Here is a 27348-nt window from a genome sequence, read left to right on the forward strand (position 1 = left end):
AATATACTCCAGACCTGCAAGTGGTCTGAGAGCCAGAAGAAAGGGGGAGGTTGGAGGTTTCATTCCAGCTCTGCAATTCACTAATTTCAGTGAGGCCAGGGTACCCCTGTGCTTGTGCTCGTGGTAGGAAGTCTGAGAGTGAGGAGTTGAAGGGAATCACAGGCAGAGGGGAGGGGAAGCGGGCAGAGGGATGCTCTGTCTGGATGCTCTGCCCTCCCTCTCACCAGCACTGGCTGGGGAGGGCTGCCGAGGCCAAACACTGCGTTTGGCATGTGGAACACCTGGATTTATCCCAGCGCCTCTCCCTCACCCTTTTCCCCTCTTTCCTTCACTCTCAGCAGCTCAAGGGAACGACTCTCGTTCTTTCCGGGGGGGGGTTTGTGATGGGCATCCTCCCCAAGGCAAATGCAAATCCCTCTCTAAGTTGGTGGCAATGGCCAATTTACGAGCCGGCAGGGGCAGAGGGACCGAGGCAGGACCCACCGCTCCCACCTCCAGTCTCCCCCCGTGCTGCTGCCTCCCAGCTTCCCAGGATGCTCAGGCTGGTTTGCCTAAGGCCTGCAGGCAGGTTTATGAGATTAAAGCCCGGCACACAATAAATAATTTAGCAGCTAACCACAAAACAAGCCCTTCCCGTGCTGTGTGATGTGTACATCCATTTGAAACGCGCATCACTTTCATGTACACGGATCTGTTTGGGGCAGGGCCGTGTAGGGAGCGAGAGGAGCAGCAGCAGAGGTGCAGGGCAGCGCCACGCTGCCAGGGCCTGGCGGGACGATTGCTGACGAAGCCTCTTGCTAATTATTGCAGCCTTGCCCTGCTGCTGCCTGTGCCCCCCCTCCTGCATCCCCGTCCGAGGAATCACAATCCCAAAGCCTCTGCTCCTCCACCAGCTCCTGCAGGCTCCCCAGTACGAACTGGGAGTGACTGGGGGGCTCTCCCTCAGCTCAGGAGCAAACCCCGTGGGGGTGACAGCTCTGGGTCACACCCCGAGCACTGCTCAGGGTTTTGCTGGGGTTTTTTTTTTGCCCAGGTCACAGCCAGGAAAGCCCATGGCCCTTGCACAGCTCCAGAGAATTCTGGTGCAAAATCCCCTGCGCCCCAGAGCAGGCAGGGCTTTCTCTCCCTCTCCTATTTCCAGGCTGGGCTGCCTGCAGGGAGCTCCCCGAAGGAAAGGCAGGGCTCTGCCTAGCCGAGCAGCTGGGCACGAATGGGAAGAGGCTCGGGAAAGGCAGGGGGAGGCGCGGAGCCCATGCATCATCACGGGACTAATGGACTCGTGCTGCGGCGGAGCCGGCCCGGCACGGCCGTAAATAGCGGGCAGATGCTCCGCTGATGGATCCGCCTCCCCAAACCCCGCAGGGTTCTACAGCCCTGCTCGCTGCCTGCTCACTGCCCTACTCACAGGCAGCGAGAGGCACCCGTGGCCGCAACGAGCCGTAAACTCCGCCAGGGGATGGAGGGAATGTTAAAGGCAGCATCATCGAGCACCCAGGGAAAGCCTCCAGCCATCCCCGCCTCAAACCTGCTCCTCCAGGGCACCTCAGCCCCTGATTGTCCCTAAATCCCAACCTTTTTGCAGCAGCAGCAGCAGCTCAGGGGCTGTGGCAGCGCCCAGGACTCTCCCTGCACATTCCCCAGTCTCTCCCGGCGCATTTGTGGTTTCCATATTTGTTTTTACTGCCTGGAGGAGGCATTTAGAGAAGCAACATAGCCCGGGCTTCTCACAGTGTTTCTTGCCACCCAGGGATTTAAGATCTTACAAATGGACCAAAACCTGTGTTATTTTGACCTCTGAGGATTTTAAAAGCCTGCAGAAAAATATGTTTATAGTAAAGAAAGCATGAACTTCTTGACTCGTGAGTAGAAAGGCAGGAGTCTGACACTGCCCTACCCCCAAACCCAACAACATCCAGAACAGCAACTCCTCCAGCTTCACACTCCAAGGAAAGCAGGGACAGGCAGGAAAAACTAACAGGAGTTCACCAAAGAGTCTGGAATTTCGTGATATTTTTCACCAGGATCATTTCAAGTAGAAACTCATTATTGAACTTGATGAAAACGTCGTGAAACGGAGGAGGAATAACTTCTGCCTCACTTGATGCTCATAAGGAGATAATACCTCTGAGAGAAGGTGTGGGGACGAATTAGCTCCGAAATTCAAGATGAAAACCTTGTTTGGATGGGGTGCTGAGCAGCCTGGTCTGGCTGAAGGTGTCCCTGCTCACACCAGGACTAAATGGCCTTTAAGGTCCCTTCCAGCCGAAGCCATGCCATGGTTTCAGAGGCAGGATGGGTTCCAGGAAGGATGGATTCCATGGATAAAGCTGCTCAGCACTCACAGCCTCCACTAACCCCACTTGATTTAGAACTGAACCAAACGTAATCGCTGCCCTCCAAAATTTCGAGCTGATTTTTCAAGGTGCCTGAACCTGCATAAAACCCAGAGTCATCCCCATCTCCTGAGCCAAGAAATGAGATTAAAGCAGGCTCCGAGCTCACCTGGCTCCATTTCACATCCCCAGCATTTCCTGAACACCTGCCCCTTCCCTCTCCAGCAGCTATAAAAATATCTGCCAACTTCTGCCTCTTTTCTGACGAGACTTGCTCTGGCAGGCGCCAGATACCAGACCCAGGGAAGGGATGCTGGGAGAAGAGAGGACAATTTCATGCCATTAAGAGGTGGCAGGGACATTCCTGAGTGCTCAGAGCCACAGCCTAGAGGGACCTGGCAGCTCTGCCCCATCTCCAGCCCCAAACACCCCCAGTGCTCTCCTCTGGCTTCCAGCACTTTTCCTATTCCCTTGCACAAATTCCAATTAATAATAGTCCAACTTCTGGATATGATAAATAATAAATGTGAGGGACCATGGGGCATTTTGGGGACCCTTTTCAACGCAGATGGAAGCAAAGGGGAATTACTTTCTAAGGCTGGAAAATCCTTGTTTAGGGAGAAAATAAATCCCAGCTCCTCCAACCACAGCAGCAACTAGAGGACTGACCAAACACCCCCTTATTTCACATCAGTGGGCAAAAATGAGACTTTTTTTTTTCTCAGACCTTTCAATTAAACAGCTTCTTCAGCCAAACAAGAACCATCTGCCCTCTCACACCTCTGCTGGAGTGCGCTCCGAGGGTGATGGATTGACCATGGAGCCAGCAGAGCCCCTGACCTCCCAACCTACAGCTAAAACCAGACAAATCCTTTGGAAGGCGCCTGCAAATGGATGATTTTCATCTGCTCAATAACACCCTGGTGTCCTTTTGGCTCCTCCACAGGCTGATGCAACCGAGTTTTTCCCGAAGTGTCGCGGGATGCGCGTGCGGGGGCGATGATGAAGGATAAATCACCGGGATGAGATAACCATCCAGAAAATGAAGTCATCTAAGGACAGGTTCGGACATATATATTTCATTGTGAAAGACCTCCTTTATTCCCACTAATGGAACAAATTAAATCAGCCAAGCTGAATAAAACTCTCACGTCCCAAGACGTAACAAGGCACTTAAAAGTTCTCCGCTCCTCTGGCGGCGCAATCCAGCCGCTCGTGGCTGTCCCTTGGAAAAGTGGAGGAGCAAGGGCAGAGTTCAGGAATTCTGCAGGTGACAGGAGTGTGTTCCCATCACGAAGAGAGCGCCAGCAGTGTGCATTTCTCCGTGCCACTCCTGCAGCTGGACCCTGAGCTGCTCTCTGGAGTGACCTCCCACCCCGGGAGGGATTGGAGCCACGTCCAGTGCAGCTGCCCTGGGGACAGAGCGTCACAGGTGGCCAGGACAAGGTGTGGCACCCCTTTTCCAGGAGAACTGGGCGTGATTTCATTCACACACTTTATCCTTCACCTCAGGGCACCTGAAATAACCACACCTGGGCCCTTGCCTGCAGCACTGCAACACCTCCACATCTCCAGGCACACAAATGAAAACCTTATCACCGCTGAGCAACTCAGCGCTGGGTGAAACCCAGGTACAACGTTGCTGTTCCAGCTTTTCCCTCGCCTCTACCACCCAGGAGCATTCCCAGCTCGTGGGGAGGCAGGCAAGGCTGCAGGAACTGCATTTTTCCTACAGCCAGCATAAACAGCATGATGGAAAAATAATACCTAGATGGCGACTGGCAGACAGAGCAGAGACATTTATTTATTCTTGATCACAAACAATGTCCTGCATTGACAAGCTGAATGAAGGGCACTTCACTGATTTATTAGACCTAATAAGAAACAGACCTCTCGGGATGAAATACAAGATTGATTTTTAGTGGTGAGCCTTGCTGCCATCTCAGGCACTGAGCTCTGGCTGATGAGATGGAACCAGGCGTGCACAGGGACACGGGGCTGACACAGCTCTGCTGGGGCAGGAGAACGAATGGGAGGATTGGCACGGGGAAGGGGAGATGGAGTGGAAACACAGCAGTAACAGCCCTGCACGCTGAGGCCTCCTCTTTTCTCCCTGCAATCCTCCTCTCTCGCACTGAGGCTGTGGATCCCAAGAGCAGCAAACCACTGGGAAGTTTAAGGGTAACTCCGGTGGAATTCCTGGGAAACCTCTGAGCCAGACCCTTGCCACGAACCTGCCTTCCAGAGGAGCCCCTCTAAGCACAGCCAGTGCAATTTCCACGTCAGGCTCAGCACCTCCCGGGCACACCACATTAGCTGAGTTCCGTGGATGCCGTTTTCCATCAGGAAAAAGCCAACTAGCACGGCAGTGCTTGGCTTGAGGCCCTATTAATAGCAGTTCTAATTATATGGCTGCAAATTTAATTCGTGGCAATGATTAGTGTCAAAATCAAAGGCATCACACATCAATATTGATAGACTTGTATGAAGCCCATAAACAGAACAAGCAAGCTGACACATCTCCCCCCAGCACTTCGTTGCTGTTAACTGTTGCATTAATGTCCCTTCTCATTTTGCTTGATGGAAATGGTTTTATTGGAGGAATCCCCAATTCTGAATGGTTGTGTCTCCAACATGGGCCCCTTTCCCCTCCTTCCCACAGCCAGGAGGCTGAGGAGCTTTGGAAGGAGAGCAGGAGGGAGAATTTCATCCCACGTACCTGTGCTTGAGCCAAAGGGCCACAGCATCAGCAGCTTTGCTTTTCACCCACTCTGAGACAATTCCTGGGGAGCAGAACCAGCAGGAGCTGGGAATGTGGCAGGAGCAGTGAGGTGAAGAGCCAAAGGCAGAGGAGAGCAGAGGGATAACCCAGTGTTTCCAGTAAGGAATTCTCACTGGGGGAGCACAGGCAAATTTGAAAGATTTCGGAGCCATCTCCCTGACTTTCCTCCAGCTACACAAAAATGCCTCCCCTGAAAGCCCAGACGGAGCCAGCAGCTTGTTTCCAAAGGAAATCAACAGCTGTGGGCGAGGGAATAGGTGTGACAAAGCTTTCAGCCATTAATTGTGTGGGTAGATCTGAGACGGAGGAGGACACGAAGGAGATCAGGTGGGAAAAGGCGTCTGCACAAATCCCTGGCACTTACAGAGGTGCTGAACGTCTCCACCATCATTCCACAGATGGGGCAGGAGAGATAAGGAGAGAGTCCTGAGCACCCTGAGCACTCGCTGACTTCGAGACACGTCTGGTTATCTTGGAACAGGTGCAAAATCCAGAGACAACCTGTTAACTTCCCCCGGGTCTCGCCTCCTCTGCAGCCAGAGCCCCTCAGCTCGGTGCAGAGCTGCTTCCTACGCCTCACCTGGGCTCCCTCAGGCCATGGAAAAGATAATCCCACGTGTCAAATGAGGGGAAATCTGCTGAAGGTGTAGACAGAGCTGGGAGAGAGAGAACAGCAACATCCTCAGCCCCACGCAGGGGAGGACGGGACCAGGATTGTTCCAGTTAATTACGGGGGGATGGATCCATCAGCTGCAGGCAGCTCTGCTGTTAAATAAGGGCAGGTGCCATGAAAACCTGACTGTAGTGAATGTCCGGGATGAATTTACTTCAGAGATGGGCCAGTTTTCATCCAACAGATGAAGGATTGCAGGTGAAGGATTCCAGAGCCGTCCCTCTGGACAGCGGAGCATGAATAGATTAACTTTGCATCAGAAAGCGTTCAGTGTAGGCTGGCACCAGGACTGAAACCCTGCTGGAGAGCCTGCTGCTCCTGTAATCCTTCATAATTCATGGAACAAGCCCGTAAATACCTCGTGTGCAGGCACAGGCTCGTGGCTGTTGCTGCCTCTGAATGAGGAGCCTCCCCTGTCCCCAAACCCTGTGCAGAGCGAGCAGCAGGCTGCAACCCCTGCTGCATGTCCTGCTGCATCCCAGGCTGCATCCCCTGCTGCATCCCCTGCTGCATGTCCTGCTGCATCCCCTGCTGCATCCCCTGCTGCATCCCAGGCTGCATCCCCTGCTGCATCCCCTGCTGCATGTCCTGCTGCATGTCCTGCTGCATCCCCTGCTGCATCCCCTGCTGCATCCCCAGCTGCATCCCCTGCTGCATCCCAGGCTGCATTCCGGGCTGCATCCCCTGCTGCAACCCCTGCTGCAACCCCTGCTGCATCCCAGGCTGCATCCCTGGCTCCAGGCTTGGCACAAGCGTTTGGGATGTGCTGAGGGCTCCTCTTCCTTCCATTGAGCTAAAACCCCCCCGGCTCTCCCCTGTGCCTGACGGGGAGCAGGGAAGTGGAGGGCTCTGCTTTACAAGCTCCCTCTCCCCCACGTTCAAAATTGCCCCACTGACACTCGAGAGGCACCAGGGAGGCACCTAATTTACTACTCCTCAGCACTTGTAAAGTGCTGGATGAATATTAATGAACTGATGTAATTAAAATGATGCAGACATTCAAGTGTAGTATCTGCCTGTCCTTGTATCTTCCTGGATAGATGAGGGAGAAATTCCCTGCTGCTTAAGGACTCAAAAAATTAACAGCCTGCTGTTGATTACATTTGTTAACTCTTTCCCTGGCATGAAGGAGCAGGGGCTGCATTTAACAGGTTCACCTAATGCTGTCATTTAGAGCTGAGGTTAATTGGAAGGGTCCCAGCTTGCCAGAGCAGCAGCTCCAAGGCTGCTTTTGCTGGAGCTGGATCAGACCCTCTGCTGAGCTGGCTTCCAGCTGCAGCTGCAGCTCCAAAGGCCAGCCAGGGCTCTCACACACCTCTGTTTACACCCCAAGGCCACTTCCAAACTTATTTTAAATACAGAAGTCCTCAGAGAGTTCCTTTCCAACTCAGAATATTCTGTGATTTTGTGACTCAGCAGTGGGGAAATCCCAGCTGGGCTTCAAAGGCCTAAAAGTCATTCAAGATCATGCTGGACAGGGCTTGAAGCAGCCTGGGCTAGTGGAAGGTGTCCTTGCCCATGTCCCTTCCAACCCAGAAACATTCTGTGACTCTCACCTGAGCCCTACCGACAGAGGACAGGGAATGTTCCAGGGCTGATCGATCACCCAGCAGGAGGGAAGAGGCACAGGGAGGCAGCAGGACTCTGCCCCGAGGCTTGGTTCCAAAAGCAGCCACATGAACCCATTCCTGTCTCTCCATGACCAAAATCCTGCCAGCACCAGCAGCTCCAAAGGCTTTGTAACTCACAGTCTTCTACAGCAGTTGCAGAAGGATTGCTGGGAAACAGAAACTATTGCAAGACTTCCATCTGACCTCCTTTGGTTCCTTTCCCAGGACCGTCCCGCAGCAGCTTCAACTTCACCTTTCCCAAAACTTGGCACTCCAAAACAAACCACTCCAACAACACTGAGAGCTGAACTCTGCCTCTCCAACACCAGGCTGTGACCCAAACCCTGCGATTTCCACTCCTGCTTCACTCCCAGCTTCCCGCTGGGAAACGCCCGTAAGGCACGGCAGCAGTGAGGCGCGTCAGAGCATCCCGAGAGAGACAAACCCAGCTCCCGGCTCTCCGCAGCCACGGACGGGCCTTACCTTCTTCAGCCTGCCCGTCTTGGTGCCCACGAAGACCACGCTGTAGCCGTTGTAGACGTAGGAAGCCACGGAGGTCATGCGGTCGCGGCTGGAGGTGAAGAGCGTCACCCCATCCACGGGCACCGAGCCGCCCAGGGGCTGGTTGATGTCCAGCCCGCAGAAGTTGTCATCGATGGGGACTGGCTGGAAAGACAAGGTTTGGGGCAGCTGTCAGTGAAACAGAGCCCAGGGCGGCCCCACGCACTCGGGGTGGTGTGGAGGGAGCTGGCGGTGCTGGCAGCAGGGTGGGGGCCACCAAGGTGCCACCCCCTGCCAGCTCCAGCCACCTTCCCCAGGGCTCCTGCAGCTTCCAGAGCCCCGGGTTGGGAGTGACAAGGACTCCCAGGAAGCTGCACACCTTTATTCTGACTTAACACCACCTCTTCCCTCATTGGCATCTCACTGTAGGATGAGAGCATGGATTAAAGGGGAAGAGTGCTCTGAATTTAGGGAAACTGAGGCACAGACGGACTGATCCTACTCTGCAAACTTGCGTTCCATCGGGGCAGGGATTGAACGCGGCTCTCGAGGTCTCCCACAGCCAACACCCCGCGCATCCTTACCGCTTTGGTGCACTGCACGTCCTTCCCCAGCAGCCAGTTGAGCTCCAGGTTGCCCTCGCCCTGGTAGCAGGACTGCAGGCGCTCCTTGATGTGGGCGTTGACGGTGCGGATGGGGAAGGCGCAGAGCGCGGAGTCGTCGGGGGGGTGGTGGTACTGCTTCTGCCCCTTGGAGAAGATGGCGAACAGCACGTCCTCCTGCGCCGTGATGTTGAGGGCCCTGGCCAGCACCTGCCCCGGCTTGGACAGGTAGGCGGCCTGCAGCAGCCGGTACTCCGTGTCGCCCTTGACGCAGCCGAAGGGCAGGGACACGTACGAGTGGAACTTGGGGTCGTCCTTGCACAGGCGGACGATGCGGGAGGTGTAGAAGAGGTCGCTGGCGGAGTTGATGGAGACGCCCTCGGGGGTCTCCGGCTGCACCGTCAGAAAATAGACGAAGTTGCCGCTGGCGAAGCCGTAGATGTAAAAGATGTCGAAGTGCGAAACCAGGGCCAGCGTGTCCGAGGGGATTTTGATGAGGGACGAAACAAAGTCACTGTGGAGCTCGTAATCCAACATCGCCGACGACTCCGGGTCCCGGGGCAGCTTGCGGCTGGAGAGCGTGGGGAAGTAATCCTGCTTGCCGTCCACCGCCGTGCCGATGAAGAGCTTCCCATCCTCGCCCTCGGAGCGCACGATCACCCCGTACATGGTGCCCGTTTTGTTGACGCTGGAGAGGTAATGCTCCTTCTTGTGCGAGGGCTCCACCAGGATGAAGAGGTCGTCGAGGCGCAGCAGCTTGCAGACGCCCTGGTAGAGGCTGCCGCAGGCCAGCAGCCGGTTCTCGGAGTAGTCGATGATGAGCAGCTTGTTGACGTTGTTGGTGAGCGTGAGGACCTCGCTGCAGGGCTGCACGATGAGGGGCGGGTAGCAGGATTTGTTGTCCTCCTCGGGGCCGGTTTTGTGGGCCACCAGGATGGTCAGGTTCCCCGAAAGCTTGTACACCCTGTTGATGGCCCCCACGTAGACCGCCCCGGTGCCCCGGTGCACCGCCAGGTGGTTGAACGTCCAGTCCCGGTTCTCCGAGTGGAAAGTGTTGAACAAGGCATTGCTGGACACGTTCCGGGAGAGCGAAGCCAGGAAGAGGCAGAGCAGAGCCACTGAGCAGCCATCAGAGTCCAGTACCCGAGGCCAGTTCCTCCTCTGATCCATCCTGGGAAAGGCAAACTCCGTGTCCCCCGCGCGTGTCCTGAGCCCCGGCAATGTCCCTCACATGGTTCTGTGGAGAGAAGAACCACCCAGAGCGAAGGATTAGATCCCCTGTGCCCTGCAGATAAAATTCAAAGGAGGCTTTCTAATTACACAGTCCTTGAGATAAAGGGAGGATGTCTCTAAGCACAATGAGAATTGAGCAAGTCCACAACTTAGTGGAGAACAGTTCAGGCTTGATGCCTTGCCACTTGTTTCAGCCCCTGCATCTTGGTTTGTGGTGGGGTTTGGCTGTTTAGAACATGCTCTGCTCAGCCAGCGAGGGGAGAATCAGCTCCAGCCCAGGACAAAGCCTGCGGCTCACAGCCCCAGCCATCCATCTGCAATCTTGGCTGAGAGGATGTCTCCTGCAGGGTGTGCTGCTGGAAGCAGCAGAGGAAATAAGAGCTATTCTTTACCTTTAAACCCTCTCTGATTTAATTTGGGAACCTGAGGAAGAAGCCTCGTGCAGGCAAGTTCATTGAGCACAAACACACTGAAGGTGCTGATGTCTCCCCTCAGACCCTCCCCAGAGCCACAAGTGCCTCTCAAGCAGGTGCTTTTTAGGCAGGAACTCCTTCACAAGGTTCTTTCCTGCCAAAAAGCAGCTGCCACCAAGGTGGGAGCACATGGTTAGATCTGCCACCAAACGCTGCCAGCACGAGGGAGACACCAGTCTAGAGCAGCTTGCTTGACCTGACCACAGAGGTGTCTGAGTGCAAGAAAACCACCACAGAGTCCTCCTTTATCCCAAATTATACATTCCTTACGTGCTCCAGGCTGGGCTGGCAAAGGAACCACTTCAGAGGCATCCTGCCTCACCTGGGGGCCACCCCAGCCCTGGGAAGAGGCTGAGGATGAGGCACCACCCTGCACCCATCGCGTCCCAGCGGGGCCAGGCCAGCCCCACACACCCCATGGGAGCCCTGCCCTCTGCAGCTCCAAGCCCCTGCTGCTGCTCCTGCTTTGGTTTATTTCAATTTACAACAACTCCCAGCAGGGCAAAGCCGCTCTGAGCTCCGGGTGTCACCGAACAGCCGCTCTTTAGGCTTGTTCCCGCCGGGAGCCGGAGACGGCTGTTCCTGAGAGGTGACAAAGGAGCTCTGTCCCTGCGCTGTGCGCTGACAGGAGACACGACAGGAGAGGCAGCCCTGATGGCTTTCTCATTCTGCTCAGGGAGACATTTCCCCAGCTGCTTCCCTCTCGCTGCCAGCCTCAGCATTCCCACCTTGGCTGCGGCAGTTTGTCCGTCCCGGGGAGGACACGGAGCCTGCCACCCCCTCGGTGTCACACTGACCCTGCCACCCCCTCGGTGTCACAGAGACCCTGCCACCCCCTCGGTGTCACACAGACCCTGCCATCCCCTCGGTGTCACACTGACCCTGCCACCCTCTCAATGTCACACAGACCCTGCCACCCTCTCAATGTCACACAGACCCTGCCACCCCTCGGTGTCACACTGACCCTGCCACCCCCTTGGTGTCACAGGGACCCTGCCACCCCTTGGTGTCACACAGACCCTGCCACCCCCTCGGTGTCACAGGGACCCTGCCACCCCCTCGGTGTCACAGGGACCCTGCCACCCCCTCGGTGTCAGGGCTCAGCCAGAGGAACCCGCTCCCTGTGAGGCTTAGCTGGGATTCTGGGGAGGAATTCTTGGCTCCAAGAGCAGGGAGAGGCTGGCAGAGGGTGACAACAGTGGCTGCCACATCCCTGAAGTGTCCAAGGCCAGGCTGGATGGGGTTTGGAGCAACCTGGGATGGTGGAGGCTGTCCCTGCCCATGGCAGGGGGTGGCACTGGATCAACTTTAAGATCCCTTCCAACCCAAACCATCCCTGTGGAGGAGGCCAAACAGCTGGGGAGTTAAACACCAGCAGAATGGGTGATTTTAATTCTGATCCTTAATACCATTTGATCATTAATTTTCCTTCTCTTTCTTTTTTTTTTTCTTTTCCTGAAGAGAGTTTTAAAATACAGCCTCAGAAGCAATCTGCAGCTATTAGTAACGCAAGGTGAAAGAGAGAGTAAATTCAGGGACACAATATAAACCCAAGCAGCTGAAAGGCCTCAATTAGGCTGAAAGGAGTTATCTGGTATTTAAATAATTATTAGATTGAAGGAATAATCACAGGTCTGAGCCGATTTTTTCCCCCACTGTCATCCTAATGGAGACTATAATATTATTATTCAAATGCCCATGATTCTCATTGAGGGGGGAAGAAAAAAGGGCTCATTTAATCTCCATGCGACAGGGCTTCAGGAGGCACCATTAGTCATTTCTCTCATTTCAGCTGTCACTCACTCACGGGCACCACAGTTTGTCATTAGTGGCATTTTGTGCAGACCCCAAAAAAAAAAAAAAAGAAAGAAAATTAAAGCCAAAACAACAAGAGAATCTCCTGTGGCAAATGACGGCTCAAAGGCACAATTCTGATGTCACCAGTGTGGCAGCTGTGTTTGCCTGGTGGTGACCGGGGCTTTTCTTTGGGGGTGGGGCTGCTCTGGTGAGCAGTGATTCACACTCAGCACTGCTGGGCCCTCACCCATCGCCCCTGCTCCCTCAGCTCCTGTTTCCTGGGATATTTCACCCCTCTGGATGTGCCCCAGCACCTCCAGGACACAGCAAAGCTCCCCAGTGCCTCACTGACCCCAGAACCTGCACTGACCCCACATCCTCACCCCCACCCTCCCAGCCCCACAAGCTTTTCCCTGCCTGTCCCTTTTTCTGTCCCTGTGCCTCCCCCTGCCCAGAGGCCACCAGGGTCCCCAGGCACCCGCAGGGGGGAGCAGATTGGGCCATAAATCCCACGCTGGCTTTGTGGGGGCTGGACAGACCCTCCTGAGGGACGGCAGAGCCAGGAGGGGCAGGGGGGCTGGGATTGCTCTGGAAGCCAGGGGTGGGTTCTGCCCTTTTTGCTGTTCAGAGCCCCATAAGATTCATGGCCAGGAGTGGGGACAGCAGCACTGCCCTCCCTTTGGTCACCAGGCTGTCACCCCCCCAGCACTGCCCTCCCTTTGGTCACCAGGCTGTCACACCCCCCCAGCACTGCCCAAAGGGTCACCAGGAGGGCAGGCTGCACGTGATGACCCCAGAGGCAGAACAAACCCTGTGGAACAACCTCAGCCTTGCAGCAGCCTGAGCCTTTCCCCTCCCCTTGGCTCCATTTGGGATCTGGGAATGAGGGAAAAGCCCCGGGTTTGGCCATTTCCTTGCAGCAAGTGGGGGCACAGATGCTGGACCCTCACCCCTCCTGCAGCACGTTGGGAATTTCCCTGTGAAACCTTTCCCAGCACTGGAGCTGCTGCAGTGACTGATCCCCTCGAAGGAGTGACACTCAGCACTCGTTTGTCAGCTATGGAGGAAGACCTCACAGCAATTAATAGGGTTTGGGTTTAATTAGACAAAAAGTCTGAGCCAAAATGTCTGATGGAAGCTTCTCCAAGCCCTGGGATGTTTCCAGCGTGGATCAGAGGTCTGGATGCTCAGTGCTGTCTCTTTGGCCAGGCCACCACAGCCGGAGGAGCCCCACAGCACCAAATCCCCCCTTGCCCAGCAGAAACCTCCCTGCCCACCCACACAACCCCTTCCTTGCTCTCAGGGCACAGAAGGCTTGGCACAGCCATGGCCCAAGCAGAGGGTTTCCCTGGCTGTCCTGGAGCAGGGAGCTTTGGCACTCCTCCCTCCAGACCCCACAGTGCCCACCAGCCACACACCACCCAAGAGCCTGACCCCAGGGGGAGTCACTTGGCGTGAAGAATTGGAATTCTGTTACTTGGTGTGAAGAATTGGAATTCTGTAACACAGAGCCATGAGGATGGCTCCTATCACCTCTTCTTGGCCTTTTTTATTTAATATTTTGACTCCAACAACAACAACAATAAGAACAAGCTGTAAATCACCAGCGAGGAGCCTGGAGTCAGCTCCAAGGTTTCTCCAGAGGTTTCCCCACAGGGATGACAAATAACGAGCTTTTCCTGAAGCACAACCTGAACCCTTTGGGTTTTGGACCAAAATCCACCTTCCTGGCTCACCCTGGGCTGCTGTGCCTGCTCTGTGCTGGCAGCCAGGGCAGGACCCGTGCCAGGAGCTGTGTCCCCCCTTCCTGGAGCTGCTCGTTCCCAGGGGTGGCATTTCACAGCCTCGGCAGCGCTCTGAGAAAGAGTTAAGAGGGCAAAGCACAGCATTGTGATTATTGCTTCCTCCAGGCCTGGGACAAGGAAGAGGAGGGGAAGAACAGAACCCAGCCACGAAAAGGCATTTCCCTGATAACAAACAACATCACAGGAATTATGCACGAAATTTGTCCAGAGCCCAGATATTTGTTTACACAGCACACACTGTGTGCAAAGCTCTCCCCTCCACCTCCCTCCTGTGCACACACGTCCCGACAGGTCCAGAGGAACAGAGAAGCCAGCGAGGGCCCTGCCCCAAGCCCCATTTCGGAGCTGCAGTTTGCAGGACAAGGACACAGCACATCGGGTGCCACCCCCGGCGCTGCCCCAGATTTGCTGGACGGGCCTGGGCAAGTCGTGCTCCTCAGTGCCCATCCCCAGGGAGGTGCAAAGCAGCACCACGGCTGTGCCTGCCACCCAGCTGTGCCTTACAGCTGGAGGCGTTTAACCCAGCAACCCCACAGGAAAATCCCTAAGGCACCCCGGACACGTCGTGGCAGGAATCAGACACCTCCTCCTGTCCCTGCGCTGACACTTGACACCTGCTCCCCGAGCAAGCCCAGCTGGCAGGCTCGGAACTCGGAGTGCTGTGAAATAGCTCATAAATCACCTCGCCTGGAGAGGGGAGCTGGGCACGGCACTCCCCGGGACAGGCTCGGCGCTGGGGACAGCCTGACGCGCTGCAGCTCGGGGCAGAACAGACCCTGGCTCTCCTGGCTGCCTTGGGGTCTGACACCAGGGGGAAATTCAACACTTGGGAAGTTTCATAGCTCGTTCAGTCAAGCTTTTGGGAGGCTGGCGTTCAGCCAAACCTGTGTAAACAGGTCACTGGCTTTGGATGATGCTGAAAGGGCAGGAGTTGGACGGAGAGCTGTGAGAGCCTCACGCAGCCTCCTGCTGCAAGGCCCGGCTGTTAGAGCCATCACTGCTGTGGTGTTTCTCTAAAGAGTCCTCAAGGACCCCCCGAAACAGAATCCACAACCCCTGCAGGCAATCTAGGTCAGTTTTACGTGCCTCAGAAAGTGCTTTTTCTGGTTTCCTACCTGAGTCCTGGTGGACTGGGCTTTATCCACCTCTCCACTGGTGCACCTGAGCATCGTTTGATTATTCATGGACTTTATTCCCAACAAAATGGAATTTAATGGCTGCTGACCTTAGGTGCAAGCAGATTAAACGATGAAATGATTTGCCCAAGGCTAAGCAAAAGGTCCCGGTGGCAAGGCAGGGAGTTTTATCTCCCGAGCCTCAGCCCAGCCCCGTGTCCCCAGGTGACATCCAGCTGCAGTTTATTACAAGAGAATATTACAGAGCAGCACGAGGGAGGATCAGAGAGCGGCCACCGAACTGCAGGAGAAAAATAAGCAGCAGCTTCTCCTGGCCTCACTCCAAGCACACCACAGGCAAGTGAAGGACCCCAGCTTCAAATTAAATGGGTCCCCAGGCACTCCATTAAAGAGAGATCCTGCAGCAGAGCTCCTCTGGCTGTGCTGGCCCCTTGCAGCCAGCGGTGTGCCTTGTCCCAGGTGTATTTACACAGTGGCCACAGTGCTGTTACCTGAGCAAAGCAGGAAATGCTGCATCTGCTACAATTCTGCTGCGAGGCTGAATCCCCGCTGTGCAGGGCTGGATCTCTCTCAGCCAGAGGTGCTGGGGTTGTGGGGAGCACGGCACTGGTCTGGGAGCACCTCTGGGCACGGCTGGTGGAGCTCCCTGCGCTCCAGAACCCGGGTTTATCTCCCAGGATCAGCACCAAGCTGGGTTTATCTCCCGGGATCCTCACCAAGCTGGGTTTATCTCCTGGGATCCTCACCAAGCAGGTGCCCCCAGCCTCATGTCCTGAGGTCCAGGCAAGGACCCCAAAGCCTGGAGCCACCTCCCCTGTGTGCCACCAGCAGCTGAACATCATCTCCTCTCCCAGAGTGTTGGGACATCAATGTCTGCTTGAGAAAGTGGCTCCTTCACACTCGTGTGCTCCCTGCTCCTCTGCCCTGCTTTTCAATTTCAGAGCTCTGGCAGATCTCTGATTAATTCAAGCCTGTTTAATAACCCTTCTGTTTAGATGAAACGAGCTGTCTTGTTTTCTTTATTTTTAACACTAACTCTCGTCTCTTTGCTAAGGATCTCTGTCATTTAAAAACTTCTCTCTCTCCAGCCAAGCTGGTTCTAAGATGGAGAGAGCAGCTGCTGACGTCCACATCTGACATCAGCCAGAAGGTCTGAGGCTAAAGAGGGGCTGGACACTTTGATGGATGAGATATCCCAAAAGGCTGAGCAAAATCAGGAACTCTCCAAATCCCTGTGTGGCTCAGAGCAGGGCACAAACAGCGGCACCGTGGGGACAATGGGGGTGACAGGAGGGGAGACTCAGGAGCTGCAGCACCCACCCAGGAAGGGTCACCGTGTTTCTGCCTGTGGGGGTGGAAAATATTCCACAAAACCCCCTGGGAGCTGCTGCTGCTGCTCAGGCTGTGTCCCACACTGTGGGACAATCGATTGGCCATGGGCTGCTCCAGCTGCTCCCAGCTTGGCACGGCACCCACAGCCTCTCCTGCTCCGTGGCTCCCACCTTCCCTTGTCACCTGCTCTGCTGTGACATCCTCACCCCACAGGCTCCTGGGGCACCGTGGCCACTGCCCAGCCCGGCCTTTTCCCTGCCCAGCGCAGGCAGAGCCCCCGGGAGCAGCAGGCACAGCGGGAATTCCCACAGGACCAGCGGAGCCCCTCCGCTGCCTGCCTGGAGCTCAAAGCTGCACTTGTCTGGAGAGCAACTGAGTCACTTCCTCCCAGAGCCAGCCTGTCAGACGGGCTCCAGCCGTGCCCGGAAAACAAGAACTCCTTCAAGGACGCGTGAGGCCACGTCTTGCAGGGATGCAGCGAGCCCCGAGAGCCCCTCGGCACCCTTGCATTCAGCCCTGCTCCAGGGAGGTGTCCCAGCCTGGCCCCAGACCCATCCCAGCTGCCCCCAAATCCCCAGGGCACTGCTTTGGATGGAGCAGCACAGGGATCAAAGCCACCCTGTCACCCCTGAGTGGACACATCACCAAGGTGGGTCAAGATCTGGCCAGAAAAATCCCATAAAATGCACAGAGGATCGCACAGGGAGGGAAGCTACGGCTGGATTTGTGGCAGGGCTCCTTTGGCAAAGCCAAGGGCACATCACAAAAGGAGTTTCCTCCAAAAACACAACAAAACAACTTGTGAGGGCCAGTGCACCGCTCTCAGCTGGTTCAGTTTTACAAATCCCCCCTTTACAGCCACAGACTGCTCCTCCAGATCCCCAAAACATTCCTACAGAGCTCGAGGACTGGGGGGGCAAAGCCAAAACTCAACAACTGGAGCTGTCTCTGGCCCCAAACCTGTGGAACTTCCACAAAAAAAAACCCAGCCAAGATGCTTGGGCAAAAAGAACCTCCCAGATCTGAGGAAAACTGGTGATTTTGGAAAATCCAGCAGCATTTCAGTGCTGCTCCCTTTGTCTGTTTTGAAGCCAGAAGCAAAGACCAACTGAGTTACGTTAAGGATCACAAGACTTTTAACCAAATGATCCCGCACAGATGAGAACAAACGCGATGACAAGGAAATTAATGTGATATCCCCCTCAGTAACACGATGGCTAAAGCAGATAATCTGCCCAAGTGTCATGTTTATAATGGGAATTTGCAGAGAATGAAGCAGGAATTCGCAGGGATGAACAAATGAGCCAATATTCTGCTTCTCCTCATGCTAAAATTTTGCAGTTTGGGATAAAAATAATGGGTTTTTTTTTTAATCTTGAGAGAAGGAAATTAGGCCAAAATTGTTTGGTTTTCAGTAGATCTTTGCAGCTCAGAGGGTGTGGGAGCAGATTCTGCTGGGGCAGGTGAGCTGCCCAAAGCCCCGTGCCAGCAGGACTCACCCCCAGGGACACCATTCCTTCATTAAAAGTCAATTAAATCTCAGTTCAGTGGCAGGATTGACACAGAGCTCATTGGGGCAAGCCTGTGAGGCAGCGAACGGTTAAAATCCAACACAATCAGAATTCACACTCAGAAGTGAAAAACCCCCTCTGCAAAGTCACTGCAATTCCACCCACCCTGTCCCTCCTGAGGTCAAACCTCCCCATGACCCAGCACCCTGGGCTGGGCTGATTTTTATAGATATATTTTTTAAATTTATATTTCTTTTTATATTTCTTTTATATTTTTATATTATAGCTTATATTTTATTTTTATTTTATATTTTATTTATTTATTTATGATAGAAATAGATATTTTTATATTTCTGTTTATAGATATATATATAATATATATTTATTTATATATATATAAATATATATAATATATATATTTATTACATATTTTTATATATTTATAGATATATTTCTATTTTAAATAATTTTGTTTGTTTGTTTGTTTTAACCTAGTTATACAACACCCTTGGAAGTCCTCCCAAGAGCCTCTGCTTTTGTTTCTCTCCTGGAGTTTGTTCTGGCACTGCTGAGCTGAGCCCAGCACCAGCCATGCTCTCGACTCGGGGGAATTCATCTGGTGGAACCGACGGGGCCGGCTTGTCCCTGTCACACAGAACTTGTCCCTGTCACACAGAACTTGTCCCTGTCACACAATTCCTGCCCTGAAAAGCAGAGTTACACAAGGCCTTGTGGCAGCACCTCATTATGGCCCCGGGACAAGCCCGGGGCTGCTGCCTCTCTCCCCTGGGCTCGGCGAGTTTGGCCCGAGCTCCTTGGTTGCCATGAGATCTTTAAAGACAGTCTGGACCTGTCAGCCTTGGAACACAATTCCTGCTCCGGGAGGCTCCTCAGCTGCCAGCGCAGCCAAACACTCCAGGAGAGGGCTGGTCCTCGCTGCTGCTGGAATTAACTCCTTGAGAGCTGCGAGGAAACTTCACAGCTGGGACAGGCAGAACCTGCAGTGCCCCTTCCTCTGCCTCAGCAGCTGCCAGGCAAGCACATTGCTGGGCACGTTTTTCCATCTGGCCCTCCCAGCTCCACTCGCACAAGGGATGATGCCTCTGGTGTTAAATTCACTTGGAAATCCAGAGGGGCAGATGGCAGAAGTCAGGGGTTTTGGGGAGATTTAAGGCAAACACAAGAACAATGAGGAACAAGAGCGTTCCTCATGCCAAGGTGGACTTTGAAAAGCTCTTACTGCCAGTTTGCTTACTCTGGGTTTAACATGGAATTACAGAATGGTTTGGGTTGGAAGGGACCTTAAATCTCATCCAGTTCCACCCCTTGACACTGTCCCAGGTTACTCCAAGCCCTGCCCTACCTTGGACACCTCCAGGGAAGGGATCTTTAAGGTCCTTTCCAACCCAGACCATTCCACAGTTCTATGTTTTAACTTCAGAGCAGATTTCAAACCTCTGAAATGGCATATTTGAAGCATAAGAATAATCGAGGCAGTTAGGAAACCTCCAGGCACGCTCCCTTTTCCTCCCCACCTCTTCACACTTCCATTAAAATCAAAAGGAAATTCGCAGGCTATTTTTTTTTTTTTTGTTGTTGCTCAAATAACATTCCAGGCTGTGACATAAGCCAGCAAAGACAGGAAATATGATCATGAGGGCAGAGCTCCATCCTCTGCTCCTGTCACTGTGACTTTTTGGGGACTTGGCAAATGACTGAGTAGAGGAGACAGCCGGCGTGTTTTATGGAGTTGAACTGTAACATCCCTGTTCCGCAGCCAACTCCCCGTTCCTCTGCTCTGACACCAATAAATCTGCCCAGCCACGGGGAACAAAGCTCTTCACACGAGCTGGCCACACGTGAGCCCCTCAGATTTGGCTACCTGGGCAAGCACGCAGCCGCTGGGCTCTGCCGTGGGTAAATGTTCCCCAAAAATGGGAAAATGCCGATTTCAGAACCATCCCCTGGGGGGCTGAACCCTGCCACCAACACACTCACGTTCACCACAGCTTTCCCCACTGCCAGTTCCCAGAATCTCAGCCTCCCATTCCGAGGGGGAAATGGCCACTTTGGGCTCGAAGGAAAACCCTGCCAAGGCAAACCCCGAGAGCCCAGAAATCGCCGCGCAAATCCAAACAACTCAAAGCCTCCTTTCAAGCGCTGTCCAGGCATTAACCTCAAAAGCTCGGAGCACAGACTCACTTTTTGGAAGCTCATTCCCAGCTGAACAAAGCAAAGCAGGGAGATTCAGAGACACCTGGAAAACACCTCCAGATTTCTGCCCCTCTCTCGCTGGCCGCCCGGTGCCCTCCAGTAGGACCAGCGCACACAGGGGATCGCCGCGGGCTCCAGCCGATGGCAGAACTGCCACGGAGGAAGAACTGCACATAAATCTCCCTGGAGGAATCTGTTCCCAGGCTGGCCCAGCCTGGAAATGACAGGAGGAACTTTTTCCACGCTGAGTCAGGGAGTGACGGTGGCCGCGGTGGCCGCGCTTCCTCCCGGCGCGCGTCAGGAGCCGGCGGCAGGGCCAGCGCTGCCCCACGGCTTTCCTGTTCTCCTGTGCCTTCCCCAGACAGGGAAATGGGGCTCCAGAGCCTGGCACTGCGGGGGTTAAACTGCTGGTGTGCAAATGCTGTCAGAGCCACGCAGCACCTGCAAGGAAAACGAGCGGTTTGCTTCAACCTGTGCTGCACGCAGCGGGAATGGCCTCGCCAAGGACGGTCGCTCTCCCACCCCTCCCTTCAGTAGGAAAATGGGATTGGATTTGCCTGTGCGTCCCAAGGGCTGCCCCACACACAGCCCAGCATTCCCACTGCTGATCCCCACGCAGGAGTGGAGCCCAGGGCAGGTGGGAGCTGCTGGTCCAGCCCTGGGAGAGCCCTGCCAGGTCACACAGAGGGGCAGAGGCTGCACCCACACTCAGCTCTCCCTACCTGTGCCCCCCTCTGCGAACACTCTCCTGCTCACAGGGATTATTCCTGGTGTGGGGCTCCCACTGAGGCTCCTGCCAGGATCTGCCCAGGGTCTGGCTGGGCTGTGACACAGGGATGGTGCTGGTGGCTGTCACACTCACAGGCAGAGCTCACGGTGCTCCCCACACTGACCCAACAGCCACTGACCGCAGCCAGGCCGGACCCTGCCCTTCCTGTCCAGCTCCAGCCATGAGACACCGGGCTTGTGTTCCAGCCCTGAGCCCCCCGGAGCCCCCCGGAGCCCCCCGGAGCCCCCCGCTCCTGGCACAGCCCCGGGGCAGTGCAGGGGAGCCCTGGGGAGGCAGCAGCGGCAGCGGGAGGAGGAGAGGTGAGAGGTCAGGGCAATATTTACTCAGACGTCACCTTTCACTTTTATGAAGTGGGGAAACGGTGCTGGAGCAGGAAAAGGGCTGCGAGGGACGTTCCCTTCTGGGAAGTTGCTGTCACAGCAAACGCAGCACGGAGCTGGCTCCAGAGAGCCCAGGCCTGGCTGGGACAGGACCCTCCAACCCCCCACGGGGCTGGGCACGGCTCCCAGGCTCCGTCTGGGAATGGCTGGACAGGCAGGAGCTCTGCAGAGCCTCTCCTGGGCTGCGGGAGGTGCCCAGGCGTTCAGGAGCCCGTGGCACAGTGGGGTCATCCCTGGGCACGGGGGGTTTTAGGAAGAGGCAGGCAGCACGAGCACGGTGCAGAGTGAGCACGGGATAGGCTGGATGACAGAACTTCCACACGGGAAGCTCTTGGAAGAACCTTCTCCTTCTGCACGTGGGGAGATGGAGCTGAGTGTGCCCCTAGCACGGAGCTGGTCAGGGGCAGGGCTGCTCCCAGGGCAGTGCCAGGCAAGGACGGGCAGCAGGGGCTGCCACCCGGGCACAGCAGAGCCCTGGCAGGGCTCTCCCGGGCTCACTCTCCCCGTGCCTTCGGAGATCATCTGGACTTTTTTATAACGTGGCTCTGATGCCTTTTATCTCCAGCTCTGAATGCAGTTTTAGGCCAGGCAAAGCTGGATTAAATTTTCATAGTAGGATACATTTATCTCGCTTTTCACTCCCCCCCACCCCCCCCCCTCCCAGGTCGATTTCAGCCAAACAGAAGCTGCGATTACAGGGAGAAACATGAGATGGGCTCTCTCTGATAAGGAGGGGAGGGCTCCTCTTTCCCAGCACCCCATCCCTGGCAGCATCCCGGTACCCGCCCGGCATGGCCGGATCAGAATTCCCGATCCAGCCCGGCAGGGAGCACGCAGCGCATCAGCTCCATCACGGCCGGATCAGAATTCCCGATCCAGCCCGGCAGGGAGCACGCAGCGCATCAGCTCCATCACGGCCGGATCAGAATTCCCGTTCCAGCCCGGCAGGGAGCACGCAGCGCATCAGCTCCATCACGGCCGGATCAGAATTCCCGTTCCAGCCCGGCAGGGAGCACGCAGCGCATCAGCTCCATCACGGCCGGATCAGAATTCCCGATCCAGCCCGGCAGGGAGCACGCAGCGCATCAGCTCCATCACGGACACGTGTTGCACTCGTGTGCTTGGGGAAGTCGCGCTTCCTCGGGAAAGCGCTGCTGGAGCAGCCTCGCCCCACCGGGCAGAGGAGCCACGGACACGGGGTGAGGACACGCGGCCACAGCCAGCCTGGATCGCCCGGGAATGCCTGAAAAGCGCCGACCCCCGCTGTGCCCCCTCCAGTGCTGCGTTCGGCAAAGCTGCGGGGCAGGTTTGCAGCCCCTGCACCCCGAACCCCACCGGCACCGGCCGGAGGCTGCAGCTCAGCGCAGCTTCGCTCCTGGCTGGGTTTGTGTTCGGATTTTAGTTGGATCCAGAGGATCCCCTCTAGTGGGATGAGGAGGAATTTCAAGCCCACATCCCACCCCCAATTCCCACCCCCGTGCTGGCTCTGGGGCCCAGGTGGGTGCTGGGCTGCCACGGGGAGCAGGCTCAGCAGCTCCTCAGCCCCTTTTGCCATTTTTCCCATTGGAGGTGCGGCCAAAACCGGGCTGAAATGTGGATGCCAGGGAGGCAGCGCAGATGGGGAGAAGCGGAGAAAAGAGAAACGCTACACTGCATGAGGACAAATCCCTTCACGGCCGCGAAAGGAGAGGACTTCCATCAGCAGCACACCTGTGGCGATAAGGGGCCGCCTGGCCCCGTGTGCCACCGGCACTCAGCGCTGCCGGAGGTGGCAGGGCCACCCTGGGGCACAGCAGCACGTGGGGACACAGCCCGAGGCTGCCCAGCCCGCGTCCCTGGCGGCAGTAAATCCATTTCTTTTCGCTGCAGACAGCGGCTCTGAGCTCGGGCCCAAGGCCAGCGCGCTGCCCTCCGTTCCACTCGGGTTCCCGCTGCGCTTTCCAGCCGCGCCTCCCCGGGCGCGCAGAGGGCTCGTGGTCCCTGCCCGGGACGGAGGTGGCACCCGGCTGAGCAGCTGCCGGGGATGCTCCGGGTGGCATCGACACTTCAGCTCCTTCAGACGCCGCCCGTGGCTCACCCGGAGGAGTTGGGAGCACCTCTCCCCCCTTGGTCCCCCTGCCCTCCCCTCTGCTGTTGTGGCGGTGGCCTCCCAGCCAAGCTGGTTAAGAGATTAACACTCTAAAAACCACATTTACTCTAATTAGCCATGAAATCTTTGTAACTAAGTGAAAAAATGTTTCCCTTGAGGGATTTTTTGTCCATTCATCACTGTTTGAATTGCCAGGGAGGGGGGTGGGGAAGAGAAAAGAGGGGGGACGAGAGAAAAAAACCCTCAGATCTAATGAATTAATAGCAGAATGCCCCGAGGGAGCAGCGGCTCCTCCACAACACGGGCACCTCAAAGGGGGCTTTTCACAGCTCGCCGAAGGGACGCTGCTGAATTATTTCGAGTTAACAGACTGTAACAGCTCTGCTCCCGTTTGAGCCGGGCAGCTTGGCCAGCGCTCCGCTCCTCCCTTCCCTTCCCTTCCACGGGGACGGACAGACGGACGCTGTGCCCGGCCAGCTGGGTGCCCCTGCCCTGCAGACAGCAGGGGAGGGGGCACAGGGCACTGCTGGCAGCACCACCAGTGCCCCCAGTTCCTGTTGTACCGGGAAAAACATTTCGGAGTTAGGTGGGAGGGGAGGCAGAGAATCTTGCCACAACTTAGGCCCATAAATATTTCATATCGCTGGAAGAAGAACGATTATATTCCTGCCAGCACTTTTCTTGTGTATTTTAAATGTGTCACCGCCTTCTACTTTCTCCCCCGTTTGTGTTTCTTGTAACAGGCCCATGAAATAAAGATTAGCTGAATAATCAAGAGTGTTTAGAAATGTGAAGGGGCCTGTCTCAGGAGCGCTGCATGCTCAGGTTCATCTTTTTCCAGGTTTTCCCCCCGCTCTTCTCAAGGATGCCAAAGGCAGGTGGGGGAGCGCGGTTTTCGCAGGGTGGAGGCGAGCGGGGACGGGCAGAGCGGCGAGCACGCACTGCCCCGTCAGAAATGACAGGCTCGGCGCCGTGAGGAGCAGCGGGGCACTCTGCCCCATTGCATATTTATCGTTCGGGCTGCAGAGGGGCCAATTAAAACAGCTCGGTCACCGCCGTGTTCGAGCAGCCGCGGTTGTGCCGGGAGAGGCGGGATGAGAGGGGCAGGTGCGCACGTTGCTGTTGGGATGTGCTGCAGTCCCTTCTCCGAGAGCCACAACCAGCCTCGGGGAGCAAAGGCGCCCCTGCACCCTCAGGAGATCATCCCTTGGTGAGAAAAGGTACTCCTGCTCCCCCAGAATCATCTCTTGGTGAGCAAAGGCGCCCCTGCTCCCCCAGAATCATCCCTTGGTGAGCAAAGGTGCTCCTGCTCCCCTAGGAGATCATCCATCTGGGAGCAAAGGTGCTCCTGCTCCACCAGGATCATCCCTTGGTGAGCAAAGGCGCCCCTGCTCCCCCAGAATAATCCCTTGGTGAGCAAAGGTGCTCCTGCTCCCCTAGGAGATCATCCATCTGGGAGCAAAGGTGCCCCTGCACCCCCAGGGTCACCCCTCGGTGAACAGAGGTGCCCCTGCTCCCCCAGCAGAGCGTCACGTTGGCACCCAGCAGCCAGCCCAGCTTCCCACCTCCAGCTCCTCACCACTCACGCAATTTCTAAATATCGGCTTTGCTTTCTCTCCCAGTTCAGCTCCTCATCTCAGCTGCCCACGGCATGAGACAGTCTGCACCTACATCTGCCCTAGCTTTTGGGCAACCTTTCCCAGGCATGCTCGAGACTCCCACATTTAGCTGCAACAGGAGTTCCCTAAGTAAGTTCTGGAAAGCCTCGTGGCGGTGCCTAAATGGGAGATGTCGGGAAGAGCCTGCAAATCACACATTTCCCTGAGACTCCACAGGGTCTGCCCGGCAAACTGCTCCAAATGTCATCTCCATTTAGCTGCTTTGCGGGCCAATTTGTCACATCCTAATGCAATTTGCTGAGGAGAGTTAAAGAGCGCAGGGCAGGAGCAGTCAGCCCTTCCTTCGCCGGGTCCCGCAGGCAGGCTGCGCCTGCAGCTTCCCCCTGCACCCAGCTGGAGTTGCCTCCTGCCGGGAAGCAGGGGAGGCTCAGGGTTAACGGAGGAACAAGGCAGAGCGTGGCGAGAGCTGCTCCCACCGTGCTGGTGGATTATGTGCAGACCTTACGCAGTGCTACCTGCTTCCACCGCACCAACTTCTTCTGAGCCGGGGGGGAAACTCCGCAATTAATTACATCAAACAACGCCATAAATACAACGAGGAGTAAATTGGGTTACTTTATCTTCTTGCAACAAGCGCTGGGGATGTGGCTGGGAGAGTCGAGAGGGATGGCTGCCTTGCCTGATAAGGCTTTTCACAAGTGACACCGTTGGGTCACGTCCCTCACTGCTCGCACCGAGCTTCTCGAATCAAAGCTGCTTTATCTGGTCCCCTGCACCACCCCAGAACACCACCTTTGAGCTCTGAGGGTCCTCAAAGTGACAACAAATGGCAGAAGGACAGCAATAAAGACCAAAAAAAAAGCCCCATTGAGTTCTAAAGGATCTAACACCTCTGTGTTAAAGGTAAAAAGCCAAACATCTGTTCCGAGGATGGCACAGATTCTTGCGAGGCATCTGTCCCTCAGCTGTAAGTAGGTCATCTCATTTCACTTTAGTCACCGTTATCAATGAAGCCGTCCAGAGCACGAGGGACAGGACCACGTCCCCAGCTCAGCCCAGCTCTATCAAGCACCTTGAAGCCACCAGTGAAGCATCAAGTGCCCAGCAAAGAGCAGGAGCAGCCTTTGAGCAGTGGTTTCACATCATGGCACTCTGAGAACTTCACGTTCCCTCACCTCCAAGCCTCAGCTGCTGCTCGCAGACGCACAGGGGATTTTTTTTCCCCTCTGCCACTATTCACCTCGCTTAAAATTAACCTATTGACTTTCTGATACCCCTTAGAACACAGATTAATTGAACATCACTCACTTCACCTCCAGGAACGCGCGAGTATTGGCCATAGCGTGAATGGAGACAAAGCCGGGAATGCCTGACCGTGCCGGGTTAAACGGAGGTCACAGCCGGCGAGGACAGCTCACCCAGAGCAGCCCCGGCTGCCACCGACAGCCACCCGACAGCTCCGGGGCTGCGGAAAGCGGGACCATCACCCGGGAGTTGGGATTTCCCCCAGGGGAGCACAAGTGCATTCGGTATCTCTCCCCTCATCACCTTCCAAAAAGGGTCTCGCGCGGATTTAGGAAAGTTTTAGTGGGGATTTTATGTCTTTTCCCCTAAGATTCAGGGGTGTTTTCCAAAAAGTGCCTCCTTGCTAACGGGAACTTTTTATGGAGATGAGTTTATCCCGCTGCATTGGCTGCCAGACCGTGACTGAGCGGTACCGAGCGGCCGCAGAATTAACGAGGAAACAGCGATGTCTAACGGGAGCGCGGAGCAGCCCGGGGAAGGAGCGGGCGCTGGATTCCCTGGAACCGGGCAATAGGAGGGGTTCCTCCATCCCTTCCCCAGGCACCCGCGGCACCTCCGCGCAGCTCCGCGGGCACGGCCGGGACCGGCGGGGCCGGAGCCGCCGGGCACCACCCCGCGCTCTGCAGCCGCCGGTGCCACCCGCAGCCCCCGGTGCCACCCGGCTCGTGCAGCTGCGGGCGGCACGGCGACAACGATCCCGAGCCTCCTCCCCGCATCCTCCGGCGGGAGATGCCCGGCGGAGCCCCCGCCCCGGGGACCTCCCGCACCCCGGCGGGCAGCAGCCCCTCGCCATCCGCCGCCACTCACCAGCCCTCGCCGCTCCGGTGCCGCCCGCCTCCCGGCTCAGGGCGGGGGGATGCAGGCGGCCCCCGGCACCATGGAAATCCGGGGCCGGGCGGCCGCCGCTGCCCGCAGCCCCTCCGCCTCCCCCCGGCGCGGCGCGGCTCGGCTCGGCTCAGCCCCGCCGGCCTCTCATCGCCTCCGCAGCCGCTGCCCGAGTGCGGCGAGCGCGGCTCGGCTGCGCTGCGCCCGCCCCGGCATCCGCCCGCCGCCAGCCCGGGCGCGCTCCCCGCTCCGCGCCAGCCCCGCGCCCGGGCGCGCTCCCCGCGCCGCTCCCCGCCCGCCCCCGCGCCGCCCCCGCTCCCGCGTTAACCCTTCCCCAG

General features: G+C 56.3%; 1 protein-coding gene across 1 annotated transcript in view; it reads right to left on the reverse strand.

Annotated features, from left to right (window-relative positions):
- PLXNA2 (plexin A2) overlaps nt 1-27078 on the reverse strand; it is a 140893-nt gene extending 113815 nt beyond the window's left edge. Inside the window, exons 1-3 of the mRNA XM_053998046.1 lie at nt 26993-27078; nt 8484-9738; nt 7882-8064 (exon numbers count right to left, since the gene is read on the reverse strand). Coding sequence (XP_053854021.1) covers nt 7882-8064; nt 8484-9671 — 1371 coding nt within the window. The 5' untranslated portion in view covers nt 9672-9738; nt 26993-27078. The remainder of the gene's footprint in view (nt 1-7881; nt 8065-8483; nt 9739-26992) is intronic.
- Nucleotides 27079-27348: the final 270 nt, after the last annotated feature.

The sequence above is a fragment of the Vidua macroura genome, chromosome 24 (genome assembly GCF_024509145.1).
Source record: "Vidua macroura isolate BioBank_ID:100142 chromosome 24, ASM2450914v1, whole genome shotgun sequence".
Lineage (NCBI taxonomy): Eukaryota > Metazoa > Chordata > Aves > Passeriformes > Viduidae > Vidua > Vidua macroura.